General features: G+C 37.6%; 1 protein-coding gene across 2 annotated transcripts in view; it reads right to left on the bottom strand.

Moving 5' to 3' along the window:
• Positions 1-4,150: 4,150 nt before the first annotated feature.
• LOC127650030 (cingulin-like) overlaps positions 4,151-14,372 on the bottom strand; it is a 31,410-nt gene continuing 21,188 nt past the window's right edge. The window contains exons 8-21 of one of the 2 annotated variants that reach the window (XM_052135147.1): positions 13,098-13,225; positions 12,476-12,502; positions 11,874-11,970; positions 11,533-11,745; positions 11,364-11,453; positions 10,633-10,872; positions 9,148-9,318; positions 8,853-9,014; positions 8,572-8,661; positions 8,094-8,177; positions 7,814-7,932; positions 7,146-7,254; positions 6,355-6,518; positions 4,151-5,253 (exon numbers count right to left, since the gene is read on the bottom strand). In XM_052135147.1, the coding sequence (XP_051991107.1) occupies positions 5,121-5,253; positions 6,355-6,518; positions 7,146-7,254; positions 7,814-7,932; positions 8,094-8,177; positions 8,572-8,661; positions 8,853-9,014; positions 9,148-9,318; positions 10,633-10,872; positions 11,364-11,453; positions 11,533-11,745; positions 11,874-11,970; positions 12,476-12,502; positions 13,098-13,225 (1,827 nt within the window). In that variant the 3' untranslated portion in view covers positions 4,151-5,120. The remainder of the gene's footprint in view (positions 5,254-6,354; positions 6,519-7,145; positions 7,255-7,813; positions 7,933-8,093; positions 8,178-8,571; positions 8,662-8,852; positions 9,015-9,147; positions 9,319-10,632; positions 10,873-11,363; positions 11,454-11,532; positions 11,746-11,873; positions 11,971-12,475; positions 12,503-13,097; positions 13,226-14,372) is intronic. The other variant, XM_052135148.1, reaches the window with a different exon arrangement.

Genomic DNA, 14,372 nt, shown 5'->3' with positions numbered 1-14,372 from the left:
ATATCGAGAATAAAGTCATTATAATGCGAGATTAAACTCGTTAAATTTCAAGAAAAAAGTCGAAATACAATCTTGAGAATAAACTCATTAAATATCGAGAATAAAGTCATTATAATGCGAGATTAAACTCGTTACATTTCGAGAAAAAAGTCGAAATACAATATTCTCGATATTTAATGAGTTTATTCTCAAGATTGTATTTCGACTTTTTTCTCGAAATTTAACGAGTTTAATCTCGCATTATAATGACTTTAATCTCGAGATGGCTTTATTTTTTTTTATTATTGCTTGGCCCTAATCCTCTTCCGTACTCTTCCGTAGGACACCATGTAATTCGTTCGATTAAAAATTTTAATCGATTGACAGCCCTAATATATATACACACATAATAATCATATTAACTATATTACACTACTCTCTCCACATCCCACCCGAGAGCGCTCCAAAAACTCCAAAAACCTGCCCCATTTCCGGATAAAGAAATCCAAGACACCCCGTCATCCCCGATGACACCTCCTCATAAGCCGACACCCTCCCCATCTCCGTGCACCACTCCGTATATGGGGGCAGGCGCGTCGTTAGACATACATGGGCATCCGGGGCTTCAGCCCCTGATGTTTTTTTTATAGCCCCGGATCTCAAACAATTGAATTTATTGATAATTATTATTATTTTTTAATAATTTTGTATTTATTTAAAAAAATGTACCGGGTCTTTTAATCTATCCTTCGGAATCATGTATTAAAGACGATTAAAATGTGTTCAAGCAGATCAAAGTTACTATGGTTACAGAATGCTTGTATTTACAGTGCGCACCAGAGGAGAGAGCCTGAAAGAGTCATCGGTTAACTTACAGCTTTAGGGCTTGACTGTCATTGTTGATTGTGGCTTCTGGTGGTAGCTATTATGGACATTAGACACTTTTTAAAAAGTAAAATAAGGAGTCATGAACGATACGAGGGAGGCAAGAAGAGTTATCTACTGGCGCCGTTCCCTCATCATTAAGCTCAGGTCGGTGAAGGCTCTTAAGCAAACCCTGGTCTAACTTACTAGCCCTGTAAGTTACTCACTGTGGTATTAATGCAGAACATGTACTGTATATATAAAGTACGTGGGACCTTACTATTTCGCCTATAGCTAATCCATTTTGTGAGCCATAATCCGTTTCTCGTGAGGAATGTAGATGAAGTAGCCTATACATCTGATTTGGCGATTGAAACACGATGTGTAAATGAACGTTATTCAGGGATGTAGTGGAGGCTAAACGCACATAAACGCCGTTTACGCACCTCCCAAAATTCGGAAATAGCGTTTACCCACCTCCAAAGTGGGTTTATCCACCTCTAAATTGCGTTTATCCACCTCTAAATAGATAGTTCCTAAGCCATTTTAAATTAAGCTTATGTCGTTTTAGTTTCATATTGTTCATTAATAGTTTCATAGGTTGTTAAACCTAAGACGAAGTCTTTCATAATGCGCTCCATGCGCGTGCATCGATATTGACTACTACCAGCTATATACAGCGTGCTGTCTTGTTGACCAATCAGCAGGAAGCAGCAGATTGCAGCAGATTGCATCAAGATTCATCCGTCACTCACTAGCATTGTTGCCAACTTATTATTACTATTTTTAGCGACTTTTCAGACCCCTTTAGCAACATTTTTTAAAAAAGCGACTAGCGACAAATCTAGCGACTTTTTGGACAAACCTTAGCAACTTTCCAAATTCCAAATATCGCCAGTACTGCAAGCGTGAGGTCTTACTTCCCCGCTGCGTCTTCTCTGTTCAGTGAGCGGCTGATAGGAGCAGCACATTCCGTTGACTGCACGCCAGCGGACATAGACATGAATGAGCTGCGCATGTGCACGCTGTGTTAGCAGGAACCAATCAGTGATCACATATCAGCTGCCTTCTCCTTTGTTTTAATTCAAAACATTTAATTTGACCGTTTTTCGGCTATATACTTATATAAAAACAGTATGAGCACGGTTTAGGGGAGATAACCGTTGTTATAAACTGAAGTAGGCTACAGTACCGACAAATTAGGCAGAATGCAAATACGACGCGATGACGTCATTAATATGCTAATGACGCATGACGTCATCTGGCGACATTTAGCTACTTTTCGAGCAGGCTTTAGCTACTTTCCATTGAAAAATGTTGGCAACACTGCTCACTAGCCCAAACGTCTAATGTAAAAATGGATATCCGGCAATTTTTTAAGCGCCGTCAAGACGGCAGTCCTCCACCTCCTGAGGCCAGCAAACGGCCTCGGCTACAATCCCAAAGTGAGTGAGCTCGGAAAACAGTACTAAACTTCATGTTTTTGAGGTTAATTTGGTTAGATTAATAGATAATTAGATTCATGTCACTGACTCAACAAGTCACCTCAACCTTTTCCCATTATCCAATGTTACAAGTAAAATTCAGGATACATTATCAGATAAATAACTGGATGTAATTATATGCATTCTCTGGCATTTAAACCACTGAAAGTTTGTGACAACAAGCTCCCTTTTGTAACGTTAGTCAGATAGCTAGTTAATGTTATCGCTATAGCCGTTCGCGGGTACGGTAAACGTTTCTATGGTAACAGCGAGTTGGACCAATCAGAGGCGTCGCTGTTAAGCTTAGGACTGTGGGTAGTAGTGTAGTTTTTCTTCATAAGATTGCGCGGATAAAACCCTATTTTTTACAGTCTATGATAAAAACATGTTTTTCTTGTAACAATGTTGATTTCATACAGAACTATAGCTTCTACAGAAGCAGAAACTTTCGTTTCACAAACACATAGCTCGTGGTCAGTCTACCTCAGATGCAGGGCCTGAATTTCATTCAGAGGGGCGAATCCCCCCTTAGGTTATTCTTATCGGGGGAATTTTTAATTTGAGGGGGGAGTTTAGACTTTTTTTTTTAAATTACATTTATCTCATCTAAATGCTCATCTATCTGGATACAGTGCCCCTCTTCCCTATTATTTATGTTTATAGCTATGTTATTTAAATGTATATAGTTCTCTTTACAAACCTATACAGAGTGCCTGTGTTTACTGTCTGTTGAATGCCCTCTTTACTGGACCTGCACTGTCTATAGTTCCTTTTCCAGACTTATACAAGCAGACTGTTGGAGTGATTTATGTGTGTGTGTGTGTGTGTGTGTGTGTGTGTGTGTATAGATAGATAGATAAATAGATATAGATAAATATAGAAAGATAAATATCTATATACACATTATATATATATAGTTTTATATTCATTTTTTTAAATATTATTTAATATTCATGTATTATTTATTTGTGTTTCTGTGAATAGCTGTTACAGTTCTACAAATAAAGCATTCTATCTTTTTACCTATCATTTAAAATGCTAAAAAATGCACCTGAATGCAGGAAATGAAGTGTTTAATGGCCAACATTTCCTGGGGGAGTTCCCCCAGACCCCCCCCATTTATATTATTATTGCTTATTATTATGTGCCTATGAGTAGAAGAAGTAGTTACCAAAAGCGGGCGGGTGAGCGGGCGGGCAGGGGTGGGTGGTGGAGACTGGGCTAAGCCCCCAATGTATATAGATCCTAGCAACGCCCCTGTATGGGGTGCACCAGCTGTCCTCCAACCCTTCAAAATAACCTGCCTGGTGATCATCACACAGGTCAGAACCCAGTTCTCTATATGACTATCCCCCACATCAAAGACCGCCCCATCGCCCAGAACACAAATTCTGGGGCAAAATGAAACCAGAGAGCATACCATTCAACACACATTTAATATTTTCTTGCTCTCAATATTTTGTTGCCTGTAGTCTGATCTTATCAGAGCTCATATCTATAGAGAATATGCTTACACCCAATACATATAGTTTATTTTGCTGTACTCAAAAAACACACGTTCAGCAAAAATGTTCCTACATCCTGAACTGAATTACGGGTTAAAATCAAACATGGTTGGCGAACGCCCTAAGACTGTAAACCTATGTTTTACAGACTCCGTACAATCTCAACACTGATTTTTACAACTGTTTGTTTTTTTATGATATAACGCAATTGAATTAGTGAAAGCTTGACTGCATACAATCCATGATGAAGATAAGCAAAAAATTATGAATACTGAAATAGATTTCTTTATTGTAACATTAAATTACAATATGGTAACATAAAAACAGAACATGGAAGAGTATGTTGCAAAAGATAAAGTAAATTATCACTTTTACTGTGTAGTTTATGAATAAACTTTAAACATAGGGCAGTATATACATATATAATATTGTACAGAGTAAAATGAAACCGTCTTCCAAATCAGTTCTATAACATAAGTCAAAACATCAAAAGATTTTGTTATTTTTTTTGTCTTGGCACAAAAGCATTCATTCACGTAGTGCAAGTTTAATTTTTTAATCTTGCATGAAAGCTAAACAAGTGGAAAATAAATAATTCCTCGGATCCTTCATTATAGTTCCCAGTAGTGCATGACATTTCTTGATGCTAACAGGGAGAGCACTGGCAGTGTGTCATATTAAATTTAGTAGCTTTATAAATTCACTGTTGAAGTGCAGTTTGTAAAATCAGACCATTTAAAACTGACCTTGCATGTTCATCCATTCCTTCATGTATGAAAATAAAATTAATGAATCATTTTCACTGCAAACCTCTGGGAAATTAGGTCATACAAAAATATTCAAGAATGTAAATTCCTTCAACGAACAATTCACATTTTGCATAAGTAAAATGTACTTAACGTGACACACTTAAACACAGAGAGTCCTTCAAAACAAAAATAATTTCTTACGGGAAAAACAACCTGAACCTCCCTTTTCGGCATGAACAATATTAAAGGAGCTTTTGGTTGACAAATCTTCACTCTGACTGCTTTCAATCTGAAACGGTTTTATTCCGGGTCTAACCAGTCAACCTGCTGTCAGTGTCAAAAACACCTGACATCACTTCCTCTTGAAAAGACACTGTTTCACTGTTAACTTGCAGAATGTGCTCTTCACTTCAGTTGCATCCTTCATAAATATTCTTAATATAAATGATCAAGATCAGCAATCTTTCATGTTTCTTTTGTCATTTTTACATTAACTAGACAAGACCTTCCAGTATTCAGTATATGCAGGAAGACATTCTTTAACAGTTGGTGGTCTGGAGAGGGGTCTCAGTCAGAATGGATGTGATGCTTTTAGAATCAGAGTAACCGTCCTCGTCCTCAGAACTCAGGGTGGATCCTAGAGTCGGGCGTCGGGAGTGCTGGAGCTTTCTCCTAACAAACACACACAACAGTCCACTGTCAAAGCAAATGCAATTTGTATGACTATTCCGGTCCATATTTCAGTACAATGACAGTTGATAGTGACTCAAATCAAAGCTTAAAAATGGACCTGACTCGTTTTAGTGTTGTTTAGTGAACTTGCGAGCCACTGTGAATGATCTTCTCTCATGCGCTCATGAACGGCCGTCAAGATTTTCAGGTTGTTTCTCACCAAAACCCGTTGTATGCCTTCAGAAGACTTTGCATAGTTGCACAGACTAATTTTAGATGTTTTGGGTCCTTTTTAAGATATTAAATGACTTACTATCAACTGTCACTGTATTGACATGACTGACTGAGATATTCATAAATAAATATTCCTTTTTCTCAAAATAAAAGCAAGTCTTATTGGGTTTGGAACAACATGAAGGTAAGTACATGATGACAGAATTTAAATTTTATGTCAAATTATCCCCTTAAAAAAACATCACAGAAAATTGACCCTTTTAAAAGACTTTTTTCCATTTTAATAAGCAGCGTATATCTAGCAGACATGAAAATATATATATATTATTTAGGTGTAAATGTATAACTTATGTTATACTTTGCATTATTTTACCCTAGCATTAGTTTAAACATTAAAATTTTTCTAATACAGCTGCAAAGGAAGTGACATGAAATTTTGCCTCTTTCTCTTTTCTGACTATCGAAATCCACCACTGTTATGGCAAGTCTTTGAAAGAGTGAAGTTTTCTTATGCGGTTGCTCTAGCAAATGAAAAAGCCCCAAAATAATATTTGCTGTGGTCTTCCATTCAACGCTATATAAGTTTATCCTGCAATAGTTTGCTTCCGCCTTCCAAATAGTCTATTCCAAGTTACATACAAATACAATTTATGCTCTTTACAGAGATCAGTACGGATAATTTAGGGATGTTTACTTATTACAATATCTGCAAAATGTAAATACTCAGTGATAGAATTTGTCAGGATTGTTTAAACTCCCAATATTAGGCTTAAATGTGAAAAACTTCAATAAAATGAATAAAGACCTGTAGCTTTAAATGCACACATCATAGAACTCTATCCAATGAATGTAGTTGTATGTACACACTTGAGGTCTTTCTCCAGCGTGCTGACTTTGGCCTGCAGCGCCACCTGCATCTCCCTCTGCTCCTCCAGCTCCCGCAGAACCTTCCGTCTGACTCCCTCCAGACGCTCCACCTCCCCCTCGCTCTCATCCAGCTGACGCTTCAGAGCCTTCACACGCAGAGACAGCTGCAGACACACACACATGACACTTTAGATGCACAGTTATGGACACACACTTACACAGCTTTACATGTCCAGCTGTGTCTACAAATTGTTTCCAGAAAGGACAAAAATGAGCCTTTTATTCTGAAATACATTAGGTGGATAGATGATGGGTCAATGTAATTTTTTCCCATCAACAACAAGACTTTAGGTTTAAATTGATCTGAATTAATAAGGGACAGTGTACTGTATATCTTAGGTCTCCTTTTACTGGAATTAAATAGCACTGCTGTGAGACAAATTATATTTAAAAGTGGTAATATTCTTGTAGTTTCTGAACTGTTAATCAGAAAAGGCACAGGTTTCTTCCGAATTCGGAGCACTCACTTCAGGAAAAATATGCATTTTTATAAATAATTCCTTTTTGATGATTCCATTGTTCTGTGGCTTAATTTGACTGTTGTAGCTTAATTTTGTTGTGTTTTCAGATTGTATTTGCTTTGCCAATTTGGTTGTGCTCTGCACCCCTCTGCCACTGTACACATCACAACACAAGACATACCAAAAGGGTTTCATGTCAGCTACACAAGTACATTTTTGAACCCCCAAAGTACATGAAAAACATGTGCATGTTCATATGTGTGCGCTTGCCTGATCTCTTTGTTCAGCGTGCTGGTTTCGCTCCTGGTCCAAGGTGGCCGTCACATCTTTAAACTTCCTGTCCAATCTCCTCTGAGATGCCACAATGGTGTTTTTCTCTCTAAATGCACAAAGGACAGCAGTGGGTACATACAGTTGAAGTCAGAAGTTTACATACCTTAGCCAAATACATTTAAACTTACAATGTTTTTCACAATTCCTGACATTTAATCGTAGAAAACATTCCCTGTCTTAGGTCGGCTGCCAATCGCTCTCAGTGAGTTTTATTGACTTCAACCTAAGTGTATGAGTGTCTGACTTCAACTGTAATAGTTAGTTTACAATGTCAAAAATGCAAACAATTTATGCAATAGTTCACCCAACAATGAATATGTCTCAGCCTCATGTTGTTCAAACTTGTGTGAAAGATGTCAGGCAGAACGTTAGCCTCAGTCACCATTCACTCTACGGAGTCCCTAACCTTCTGCTTAATGTCTCCTTTTATACTTAACGGAATAAAAAAAAATGTATACAGGTTTGAACCATCCCTTCAGGAGAATTATTTTAATTGCATTATTAAAAAACGATCAGTTAGATTCTGATTCTCGACAGCTGGTTTTGTTTGTATGGATATAATAATGTAATGATGTAATGGTGATTGTGTTTCTACAGCTGTATACCTCTCTTCACTGCGTAATCGGTCCTCCAGCTCCTGGATTTTGTTTTCTAGCAGTGTGACTCCAGCAGAAGGACGAGCCTGAGTGCCGAGATCAGCTAAACGAGACTTTAACTCCTTGATCTTAGACAGACACAGAGAGAGAGCAAAAGAGGATTAGATATAGAGCGATGATGCAAAAAGGGTTATGACTGCATAAGAAAGCAATTGGACAACATTGTATATATAATATCTTAATATATTTCATAAGTACCAAAAATGTAGTGCATGCAATTTGTGTGTACCTGTCTTTCCAAGGCACTCTTATCCATCTCAAGGTCATGTCTAGCCGAACGCTCCTGCATCAGTTCAGAGCGGAGTTGATCCACCTGAGAAACAAATCAAAAAGATACTGTGTACTGTTATCATACATTACTGCAACTTAAATAATTTGTGATTGCTCTATTATTTTGAGTCACTTTGACCCAGAAACACATTTAGAGTTTTATGCACTAAAGTATTTAGCGGGCCAAGCAGCGAAGCTGCTGGAACCCAATTGTAATCGTACAGATTTTCTTCTTTTTTTTCTGCCCTAAAAGTGTCTGGACGTCAGAGACCGTAAATTGTGAAGACACCAAGCTGGGCAGGATGATCCCTAATCCCAAAATGTGTTACTCTGATGTAACATGCCGAGTTTCTTTTTTACTTTGGTGCATTTAACTTAAAATGCATGACATCAAATAGCCATGATGTGTACGTGTAAACATTTGGCTGTGTGTGTACCTGCTCTCGGTTGCGGGTAATGCGTTCAGTCAGTAACTCTGCCCCACTCTTCTCCTCATCCAGCTCAATCTCTAAAGTCTTCAGTTTATCCTGAAATTGAGAGGAGCTCTTTTACGAACATCTCCAATAAAGTCAACATTCCCTTGTATACTAAAAAGTCTCTATAAATATCTCTCTTCCTGTCATTCTTGTTTACATGAAACCTGCAAAACATTCGTTAGACAGATGCACCTTCTTCCTGAGAACATATCCCATCTTGTATTTCATAAACTCATATGCACCTCTAGCTGTCGTATCTCTCTGCCGCGGTCCATTTGTGAGCTTCTCTCTGTCTCCAGCTCACTCTCCAGATGCTTGAGACGGCTGCTCAACAGATCTTTATCCAGCTGAGTGCTGTCCCTCTCCTCTGAACATGATGACAGATCTTTCTTCAGACGGGATAGCTGAGATAAAGACAGTGGGTCATGATGGTTATTATTAGTTATTTAATAGATAGTTATTATTTTTAATAAGTAATGTATGAATGAGCTCATTTTTCTTCTATTATTCTGCAAGTGATTACTCTGTCTGTCTCACCTCCTCTTGTGTGGCCTTGAGGATGGTCTGTGCTCTCTGCAGCTCAGCCAGTCTGTCTTTACTGAGTCTCTGAGCGTCCTGCAGCTCTCTACGAGAACGATCTCTGAACTCATCTAACTGAGACTGAAGAACCTGCACAGACTGACGTGAATCTCCCATCATAGACTCCATCTGACAGAAAGAGAGCAAAATGAAAGACAATGTGAACTCAGATTAGAAAAAGGTTAAATGTATGAGGTAACATTAACCTTCTTATTCTGATCAAGTAGGGCCACTTCCTTTGCTGTTCGTGGTCATTTTTGATTGGACACAGTACAGATGTAACTTTTTTTTACAGTTTTTAAGAAATTATAACATTTCTTCTTCCCTGAAGTAACAACAAAATGATGCAATTCTTTGGGGATTTATTTACATATAAATATATACATTTCACCATTCATTTGCAAATTTATGTAACTTCAAAACAGTAAAAGCCTATCCTACTTTAAGTAGTGTGTGTATGCGTGTGTGAGTGTATGATGTGGTCTACGTTCTGCCTTCTGACTGTGTTAGTGTCGCCCATTAATTTCTGTGTGTGAGTGTGCGGGGGCATGCATGTGTGTGTGTGTGTGTGTGTGATGTGTTCTACGTTCTGCTGTCTGACTGTGTTAGTATCGCCCATTTATTTCTGTGTGTGTGTGTGTGTGTGTGTGCGTGTGCGTGCATATAGGTGTGTGTGTGTGTGTGTGTGTGTGTGTGAGTGTATGATGTGTTCTACGTTCTACCTTCTAACCGTGTTAGTGTCGCCCATTTATTTGTGTGTGTGTGTGTGTGTGTGTGTGTGTTCTGCATTATTGCTGATTTATAGAATTTATGTGACAAAATTAAAGTAAATTGGTCTGTTATAGTGTAATTTGTGTGTGTTCATATATGTGTGTGAGTAAGTGTGTGTGCGTTTATGTTTTGTAGTCTCATTTCTGTGTGTGTTTTTTCAGCAAAGTGGCTGATTTATATAAATGATATAAAATATATATATTTTTTAGTCTTTCCCATTAATTTCCTGGGGTCAGTCAATTTTTGTTTGTTATTTTACGACCACTTTTGTGATTTGTGATTTATGATTTATCGAATCAAGTCCATATTTTTGTATATTCAGATGGCAAGTGGAGGAAAAGTCACTTGTGAAATGTAAATTTTGCTTAGCCAATTAATGAGATTAGCGAGATTAATTAGCATAATGGACATTTTGAGATTAACAAAACTGATTAGCAAAAATACAATTTTAGCAAGACTGTCAGCAAATTTTAATTTTGTAAAGAATTATAAATAATAAAAAAAACATATTGGTCAACTACAGATCAAAATGTAACTAATAACTACTTTATAAAACACACAACAATGTAATAAAAACAGTAGTTTTTTTAAATCAACATGCAATGACTATCCAATAAACAGAACATGCTGATGTAACCCCCCCCCCCCATCCAAAAAAAGAAAAACACACACCTCTTTACTGATCTTCTCCAGTGCTCGGTCCAGCAATCTCTTCTGCTCCTCAAGGTCACACTTGCCTCGTCTCAGGGCTTCTCTCTCCCTCTCCCTCTCCTCCAGACGTCTGCTGAGCTCGTCTTTCTCCTGTCCAATCCGAGACACTGTGCGTTTCAACTCCTCCACCTGGTTCCTCAAGCTTCGGTTCTCCTCCTCCAGAACATCAGAGGAGTCTGGGACGCTGGATTGTAGCTGTGTCTGAAAGACAGACAGTGTTGAAATGGTATGGGAATGTATTGAATTGATTAATGTAACTGTTGTCATGCTTCTAATAGCATGAGTCCCAGTAAACCAATAATTTCAAGCAAAATGATCATATATTCATCTGCACATTACCATCAAACTATTCTGGATTACTGATAAATACATCAGACAGGCAGATTAAATGACTAATGCAATAGCTGATATTTGGCCATTTTAAGATTATCAGTATCTGCAACTGAATTGTTAGCTCCCCTTTGTGTCATTTCTAAAATCTACTTTGAGATGTTTAATGCAAATATTCTGTTTTAAATATTTTTGTAAATATATTAATAGATTTTGCACACACAAAAAATGCATTTAAATTCAATTTCATATATTTTGTGAATGTCTCACTTTAGGATGTCAGTGCTGGCCAAAATCCCATACTGTTGTGCACTATTCTAGATGTTGGATGAATTCGAGTGTGTAGTATATTTATGCTTTACCATGCGTGCTAATCTCTCTCTCAAGCGAGCGTTTGCCTCTTGAAGTTCCAGGTTGCTCCCAGCATCCTGAGATTGCTCCAAAACGGAGGGCTACAAAAACAAGGAAATAAAGAAATTAGAGCGAAAGAGAGTAAGACTGCAAATTTGTGCAATTTGTATTCAAACCTACCTGTTGTGTCTTCTCCAGTGCTTTTGCAAGTTCCTCTTTGTCTTTCACTGATTGGTTTTTAAGTCTGCCTATCTCTGCCTTCAGTTCTTTCTCTCGCTCTTCGTTGACTCTCGTCGCTGATTTAAGCTCCTCCTCCTTTTTCCCTGCCTCTGCTTTCTGTTTGTGTAATTCTGATTGTGCTCTCTTTAAATCATTTTGGCAACGCTGCAACTCCTGTAGATGCAATGTCCAATGTCAGGCAATTCTCTAGATCTATGCTATAGTACTCTGAGGCTCTGTAGATGTTTGCTTTTTTAATTGTGAATCACAGAAAAATAGATTGCGGCTCTTATGTATTTTACCTGTGTTAATGAGTATGAATCTGTCTCATCAGTTTGTTTCTTAATTGTGAACAGCTTCTCTTCAAGATGCTTCTTTTCCTGCTGAGCCTGCAGCAGTCTATATACAATGAGGCAAACATACAATTACAATTTACAAGTGTGGATTATTCAGATTTCTGCATATGAAGAACAATACAGAAGAAACTACAAAAAAAGATGAAAACCTATAGAAGGAATCAACATCCTAATATCGAATAATGTGTATTATTTCAGAATTAAAATAGAATTGAAATGATTTGCGACACGAGGAAAGACTTAATAATTGAGTGTCCATTTCGGTCATCTGCACAAGAAATATGATTTGCCGTATTAGTGAAAATCAAGTAATGTTTTGTTAGATCCAGCATGGACAGAAAAATTTAAGATTTAATTTTGATTAGTCAGAATCATTTTTTTGTTTCGTTTTTAGACAAATCGAAGCCAAATTCTTCAGGTAAAAAGACTAGTAGTGTGTCAGTGGACCAGATTTTCTGACAGACTATTAATTTAAATTAAGATACTTTGATCAATCAGGAAATTAGTTTTGATGATTGTATACATTCGCCTACAAAACTCTGTCTCACTTTTGAAATGCGCTGTGCTGCCCCCGCCTGGCAAACCAAAACCACAAGTGAAGGCATGAATCAGAGAGACAAAACAAACAAATTAACAAACAAAGAGCATTTCTGACACAAACACATAACATAAAGATCATAAAATAAAGTAAAAACACTGAAAATAAAGACAACATAAAATACAATGAATGCAACAAAACTGTGGGACAAGATCAGAAATAGTTGTGGCCTATCCTTAAAATAGAGTATACCTGTAACCTCAAATACAAATAAGAATGAGTAATGAGTTTAAGGCAAATTAAATGTAGATCAAACCTTTTAACCAGGCAACATTTTAGCAAAACATTCATTATGTACTGAAGTCCTTAAGATAACACCAAATGTTAATAATGGGTGTTGGTCACAACAAGATTGTTTGCACGTGATTACGGTTTAGTCATTGGACTCCTTTGACAAATATAGACTTGACCCTTGGTGAGACGCCTTTGGATTTTACAAGAAATACAATGTTTTAAAGAAATGAGGTTCTCTGGATCTCTGACAATGTTAGGGAAATATTTTTTTGTGTCTGTGGACCTTTTGAGGGTTCTAAACTGGGAGTTATGGATTTTTATGGAATCTCTGCGCTTACTCTTGGTTGGCAGAATTAAATTTCTCTTTCCATTGGTCGCTCTGATCTTTGTAGCCCTCCAGCTCCTCCTCCAGAGCCAAGATGGAAGCATTCACATTCTGGCGCTCCTCTTCGATTTCTAGTTGAGACTGCAGAAAAGGTTAGAGACACATGAAGTGAGGGCAGGTGACAACAGTTCTTGAATGTCCTTGAAAGTTCGACTACTGTCTGGACAGAGCTGAACGGACAGAGATATTGTTTGATCTGGCCAAAATAGTTCAACTACTTTCAGCAACGAAATGCTAATATTCAGGGGTGTGTACACCAGATGCTATGGTTGGGCCCTGGTGGGCATGGGCCCGTCCACTTGGAAGCCTAGCCCACCCAATCAGTGAGTTGTAGATTTCCATATACTTATTATATTAAATTGAATTATAAAATTAATAATTATAATAAGAATAAAACAAAATCTCATCACACTACCATATTATTTTTTTTAAATAAAAAAAATGGTTAAAAGTAAGTATAATAATTTGTATAATATTTCATTGTAAATTTCTGAGACAGTTTTCAATGTTTCCTCTCACTATAGGTGCATGGATATGCCACTCAAAAATAAAAGTTAAACATGATGCATTGATTTCTGTTAGTCCCGCCCACGATGTTACCTTCAGCGCTCTACTATCGATGTAATGGAAACCTGCAACGGTACTTGTCGCCACCCATGCAGCCTAATTTGCAAAGATTTCCATTTACTATAATATCAGGAAAACAACTCTGTTTTTCCTTGCGGTGGTATGAGAAATTCAGCTGGTTGGAGTACAGCACTGCCGGCGATGCAATTTTTTGTAAAGCCTGTAGGCATTTTCCCGAGCAAAGCTAGACAAAATTTTCATGTGATGGATTTAGAGGCTGGAAACATCTAAGCCAAGCCTGCATGAAGCATCAGGTTAGTAAAGGGCACCTAAAATGCACAAGCTAAACTGGCTGTTTACAGACAAGTCATCAACCTGAGGGCAGCGGTACTGTAATGGATTAACTAAAAAGAGACCGTGTAAATGCGTCTTTTGTTGAAAGAAATCAGGAACATATCAAAGTTGTGCTTGATTTTGTACTGTTTTGTGCCAAGCAAGATGTTCTGTTGCATGGACACAGACAAAGTGAAGACGCACTTCACAGGGGTATTTTTTTATTATTATTAATCCGTTTGCTTTCAAAATATGATGACGATTTTTGGATACGTGTGACAGGACGGCCGATGGGATTTCCGAGAAAATACTTTATCTGTTGGCGCCA

This window comes from Xyrauchen texanus, chromosome 10 (genome assembly GCF_025860055.1).
Source record: "Xyrauchen texanus isolate HMW12.3.18 chromosome 10, RBS_HiC_50CHRs, whole genome shotgun sequence".
Taxonomy (NCBI): domain Eukaryota; kingdom Metazoa; phylum Chordata; class Actinopteri; order Cypriniformes; family Catostomidae; genus Xyrauchen; species Xyrauchen texanus.
The sequence above is the reverse complement of the archived record's forward strand: the minus strand, read 5'-3'. Positions and strand labels throughout refer to the sequence as shown.